Below are 6,000 nucleotides of genomic sequence, written 5' to 3'. Positions count from 1 at the left end.
AAGGAGGCTTGTGTTCCTCCATGGATGGAGATTTTGGTATTATAAGGGGGTAAAGGTAATTGCCAATCATCCCAGAGGCCACTCCATGGCTCATGTGTGCAGGCTCGAGTTGGGGGTTTAGCTCAAACCAGGCTGGGTCCTCTGGATCTTATCAGGGCAGACGTTATGCTTGAGTTTTGGTTTCCATTACGGGACGTTATGCCCATTAGGTCTTTTGCCTGAGCTAAGAGATAAGCTGGAAAGAAGAGCGTAAGGGAAAAGTGGGGCAAAGGTTGGTGAATACAAGCAAATGGGCAATAAAGATCAGATCTTAGGGTCTAGCTGGTGACGCTATCAGTGGTGATAGAGACCTTGAGATCATCTTGCCCAATCCTTCTATTAAAAAGGGTGGAAACCAGGGGCGCCTGGGTGGCTCAGTCGTTAAGCGTCTGCCTTTGGCTCGGGTCATGGTCCCAGGGTCCTGGGATCGAGCCCCGCATCGGGTCCTTGCTCCGCGGGGAGCCTGCTTCTCCCTCTCCCTCTCCCCCTGCTTGTGTTCCCTCTCTCGCTGTGTCTCTCTCTGTCAAATAAATAAAATAAAAATCTTTAAAAAAAAAAAAAGGGTGGAAACCAAGACTCGGAGTGGGGGCGTGACCTTGCAAATCAGTGAGTCAATGATGGGTCCAGGATTAGATAGAACCCAAGAATCCTGGCATCAAACCCTTTACAATGTGCTACCTCTCATCGGCCCAATGGGTCGAAGACTCTGAGGATAGAGGCTACTCCGCCACCCCACCGATGGTAAGATCGGCAGAGCAGCCTCTTGGCAGGAACACCATCTGTACATCCTGTGCCACGTCCAAGGGCCAGGGAAGGAGCTCAGTGTCTGACTCCAGGAGGGTTTTAAGAGGAGAGGGAAGCTGGGAGTGGGGGAACGAAGGCCCGGAGGGGGGGGGGGTGGGGGGGACTGCCGTGCAGCTTCCTCGTGGCAGGTGCTGCGCGAACAGCCCCTCTGCAAGGAGCTCCTGGTCACACCACTTCCCTGCTCCTTCCCGAACCTCCTGAGACTTGTGTGTGTGGGTGTGTGTGTGTGTGTGTGCGTGTGTGTGTTGGAGGGGGTGTGGAGGTGGCAGAGATCTGCCTGCCACTCAGGAATGCGGGTCCCGTTGTTGGCCTTCTGTTTTCCAAGCCTAGGCTGAGATCATGTGTAGAGGACAGTTCCGGAAAAGGCAAATACCCACCAAATCCTGTCTGCCTCCTGCACTCCTAACTTCTGGCCCAAGCAACTTGCCCACAGGGCCCCACTGTTCTCCCAAAGGGAGTAAAACAGGAGCCCGGAAGGAAGAGGCTGGCCTGCGCACACAGACTTAAGGCTGACCGGGACGGCCTGAGAACCAGGGACGGGCCCCCCGGCAGTGACTTCACATCTACTGGAGTCGCAGGTGAACGGCAAGAGGGAGCTGCTGGAGCTGCGGCCCCTTTTCTCCTTTAGGGTCTGTGGCCTGGCCTCTCCCTTCCACAGTCTAGCCTTTCTTCAGGTTCTTTCTTCACAGTTCTCCACCGGTACACCCCCCCCTCCCCCACGGATGTTGGGAGTGCCGGCTGGGTGGGGTCGTCGGTGTTGATCGAAAGCCGACAGGTGCCAGGCACTGGTGACGGGCACACACTGACCAGCAGGGCCATATTCTGAGTTCCTGGACTGATTCACTGAGTTAATCAACATTTATTGAGCACACGGTGGAGGTGGTGGGAGGAATTAATTCCTGGGCTTCCTGCACTTCCCAACAGCAGGGGGAACATTCAACAAGGCTGCAGAGGCCAGGGAGCCAGGCAGAGCTCAGGCCCTCTCACCCTCACCGCCCGGAGGGCTCACTGGGTAGCCAGCCTCGGTGGCCTCTCCTGCCACCCTCTCTGCCCCTGCTTCGGAGCTACCAAAGTGCGCCGCGGCTTGGGAGCGGTGGGCGCGTTTGGAAAGGGGAGGTGCTCTCTGAGCTGCTGTTTCCCATCAGGCTGTCCACTCTTCACGATTGCCCACATGCCAGAAGCACCGGGAAACAGAGACTGCAGGCCACCGACTTGGAAGATCCAGCCCAGTCACGACTGTGAGATAAATGACACCTGTTTGTCATTGGTAGCCCCACCCCCCCCAACCCCGCTCCCGCCCCAGCTCCTAAGTTCCTCTCAGGTTCTGTGGCCTCTTCCCCCCAACAGACCACAATCAAAGGAGAAGTGGCTACTTGTGAATTTGACAGTGAATACACTTCCCTCAGGGCATTCCTGTTGGAAGCCTTCCATCGAGAAGGGGAAGGCTTTCTCGTTCCACATTCAAGGAACTCTGGGCACCACAGAGCTGGCAGGGGTTTCAAGAGGCGGCAGCTGGTGAGTGTGGCCTTGGAGCGAAGCAGGACTCCGAGAAGAAAGTGGGACAGTTCCACAAGTGGGCTGCGTGGCCGCTGAGTGTGCACCGAAGTCTCAAGATTCCCCCCCCCCCCCCCCCCCGCCCCAGAGATAACATGAGAGAGGAAAGGCGATGGGTGACCTTGAGCAAATTGCTTGGCTTCTCTATTTCCTTAGCTGTAAAATAATCCTAGGCATTTGGCTTGCTGTGAGGTTTAGAGATCATTAACATAAATTTCCAGCAGTTAATGACATTGTATTTGATGCAGAAAATGTGTCCCTTTCAAAAATCCTGGACCCTTCCCTTTATGAAACGAGTAACCAGAGGCCATTCCCCCCTAAAAAGGGGCACAAACAGGTGGCAATAGTGAGGCATCACAACCACAATTTATTACCCAAAGTAGTCTGAGGGATTCCAAGCATCGGTCACGGCCCTCCCCAGTCACAAGAAAGCCAGAGCCTCTTCAAACTCAGCCTCCACTCCCAGCTGAAGGGAAGGATTAAAAGGCTGCAGGTCAAGTTATGTCACCACTACAATATCCTCATTCTTGACTAATAATCTCAAAGTCACAAATGGGCATCCAGTGATTTGCACCCAAATCTTACACAGGAAAACCCTACGATTAAAATAAGATGGGAGAGATCATTCTGACAGAAAGATACCAAGAGCGTTCACGGTCTATGAGAAGGAGGAGTGAATTCTGTTTATAATCACCAGAATTTAATGGAATTGTCTATCATCAGTGAGTGTGAAGAGAATGCTCACCCTGTGGGGTGGGAAGACAAGTGCACTGGCCAAACCCTCCTGGGTAAGTCTCCCAGGAGGACTCCCCTTGACTTGCCTTAAGGAAGGAGCCTCCTGGTTGCCTAGTGACAAAGGAGCCCAGAGTGTTGGCCCCTGAATGCAGAAGGGTGGGGGTGGGGAGTGTGGGGAAGGCAGTTTAATTTACACAGAGTTCTCGGGAGCTGAAGAAGAGGAAATCTTCCAGCAGTATTGAGAACTCTCCTGACTATTTCTACAATTGGGGAATGCAAGCTGGTGGGACCTCACTTGGGATTTCATTTTTGGGGTTTTTTTTTTTAGTTGATTTAAAAATGATCCTAGACCCAGTTCCTTAAAGTCTCCTTTTATCATCAAACCAAATGGCACTTAATGTCTAGAAATGTTGTGCTCTAAAAACTGCTGACAGTCCTTCATCCCAGACCCTGAAATGAGATTTTTCATGGAAATTAATTTCTGTGCCAGTTGAGTCTGGATAAAGTTGTCTCTTCATAATTTAGCTCCCACCACCATCTGGCCGTTCACTGTGGAACCAGGAACCCAATGGGCAGATTTCTTTCCTTACTTAACCAGGCATTCCAGGAAGAAGGGGAATTCCCCAGCACCTGCCTAACAAACTCTGTTCTACTTGCTGAACTTTGCTCTGTATGAACAGTTAGGTCACTCTGGCTACAAATTTCCCCAAACTCTCCCTACTTGTATTTTTAAGGCACACCAATTCCTCTGTGTAAGGCTCTCTGCTTATAATGAATTATTTTAATTATTCTTGCTACTCAAAAGAAACTTCTGCATCACAGCCCTCCCCTGCCCTGAGATACTGGCAGTGGGGTGGGGATGAGGGCAGAGCCCAATTCATATTAGGGGTTCTGGTCCTTGGGGTCGCACTTGAGCATGACTTTCAACCCCAATCCCTTTCTGGCTGTTTCAAAGGCTTCCAGAGCTTTCTCCAGGGGGAACCTATGGGTGACTAAGGGCTTTATGTTCACAGACTTGGAGGCAAGCATCGAAATCGCCATCGGCCACCTGTAAGAGATCACAAGTGTTACATTCAACCTACAGGAGGACAGAACCAGGTCCCCAAAACCACCAAGCACAAGATCAGCTTGGCCATATTTATTTATAGTGCTGTGTTTCTACAAGGTCTATTCTACAAACAATGGTAGAAATGATCTTATGACCTGCAATATGGGAGTACAGGGTCTGTTCCCAAATGCCTCCACCCCTCTGCAATGTCTGTCACGGAGCCTAGAATTCCTTTGGCATGAAGACATAAGGCATATGGAGACCACTGTGGAAAGGGAGATAAGCCTCAGAGAGGCAGCTGATGATAATACATCTGTATCCCTTTGCAGAGTTTGGCTTGGCAGAGTTTATTGGAAAATGGCATTCTGCTGACGGAATGGCCACAGACTGTAACGGTGGGAAGAGGGACACTGCTGGGGACGGTGGTCCTGGGAAAACTGCCTGGTTGGGGAGAGGCTAGAGCCACAGAGCATGAGGTGGGGTGAACTAAGACCCTCTCACTTCCCAAGGTGGGCCCTGAGGCTCTGGGGTGGAAACCAAGGGACCTGAGTTTTTGCTGTTGTCCCCCTTTCTCTCCTTCTTCCCTTTAAAGGGAGAAAATGAAGAGCTGGCCACTTGAGGAAATGAAGACGAGAGGGCCTGGGTGATGAGGGGCAGATACCCAAGAAGAGCACGCTTTAAGATCCCCCACCTTCCCTCCTTCCCTCTGCCATCTCTGCCTTCCTGTTTTTTAACCAGGAGTGATGCTCTCTCTTTGGATCCCTACCATGACAGGTGGCTGTCAGTGTGGCTAGGGAGTGCCCTTCATGAATAAACGGGAGAGACTCTTGGTCCCAGAGGCCGTGCAGGGGTCCTGCTGGCTGCTCACCACCCTGGCTCACCCACAACATACTCACGTGTTGCAATATCGAAACACGCCCTTGATATCGACCTCCCGGATGGCCGCATGCACCAGGGGCACGGTGGTCATCTCGGAGCCCAGCCCTACGAGCACCAGGGTCCCACCAGAACGAGTAGCCTGAAGAGGAGATGAGAACAAGAAAACCCAGACCAGAAAATGCAGACTTCTCACTCAAAATGACTTTTGTCACATAAATATCTGTTTGCATCAGGTGAGTATCCAAATATTCCAGAGAATACGATTCTTTCTCTACTGTTGAACTCTTCCATATGTTGACCAAACTTAACAGAGCAGCAGAGTTATCTTTAAGGATCCTGAAGTCACACACTTTACCAGTGGGGGACCAGGCACAGTGGGAGCCCCTCCAGCCCCCGAGCATCTCTAAAGCTTTACTAATTCCGTACCAGGTGCTGGCTCAGGTAGCTCCTCATCTCAGCCCCCACCCCTCCTCCAGAATGTCAATGCCACAAAAGACGGGACTTTTGTCAAACCTCTAAGGAACCACCCTCTCGGTGAGGAAACTACCAAGCACATACAAATGGGGAGGGCCACTAGAATTCTGTGGCTTGAACATTGCCTTATTCATGCAAGCTGGCTGACATTTAGAAACATTTTTGTTCCAGAGACATTCATCCCAATAGTATCCTCAATCACAATGGATTTTGTCTTCCTTGAACATCTATCTGCTTTATCAGTTCCCTCCTTGGAGTGGACCAGACATGGAAATTTCTCCCGATAATCTCCACATGATTCCACATGAGTGTTGTGCCTGCTCCAGAGATTTTTGGAGATCACTGTGGTCAACGTTGTGAGGGACAGGAAAATAGTTCACTTGCCTCAGTTTTCATGACAGTTGGCAGGAACAAGCACTTACTGGAACCATTCTAAGTTTAATGAGCAGAGCTGCAAAGGGGCATCC

The 6,000-nt window shown here is 51.2% G+C and overlaps 1 protein-coding gene across 2 annotated transcripts in view; it reads right to left on the bottom strand.

Moving 5' to 3' along the window:
* Window positions 1-1,687: 1,687 nt before the first annotated feature.
* The window catches only part of SORD (sorbitol dehydrogenase), a 32,847-nt gene continuing 28,534 nt past the window's right edge, over window positions 1,688-6,000 (bottom strand). Inside the window, exons 8-10 of one of the 2 annotated variants that reach the window (XR_012373611.1) lie at window positions 5,077-5,198; window positions 2,772-4,180; window positions 1,688-2,079 (exon numbers count right to left, since the gene is read on the bottom strand). Coding sequence is in view for 1 of the 2 variants with exons in the window: in XM_025884176.2 (XP_025739961.1) it covers window positions 4,015-4,180; window positions 5,077-5,198 (288 nt within the window). In the remaining variant the exon portion in view is untranslated. Of the gene's footprint in view, window positions 4,181-5,076; window positions 5,199-6,000 lie in introns of both variants that reach the window. The other variant, XM_025884176.2, reaches the window with a different exon arrangement.

This window comes from Callorhinus ursinus, unplaced genomic scaffold (assembly GCF_003265705.2).
Source record: "Callorhinus ursinus isolate GAN/ISIS: 27379988/994484 unplaced genomic scaffold, GSC_fseal_2.0 scaffold25, whole genome shotgun sequence".
NCBI classification, from domain to species: Eukaryota; Metazoa; Chordata; class Mammalia; order Carnivora; family Otariidae; genus Callorhinus; species Callorhinus ursinus.
Note: the sequence above shows the minus strand (reverse complement) of the source record. Positions and strands in the feature narration are given on the sequence as shown.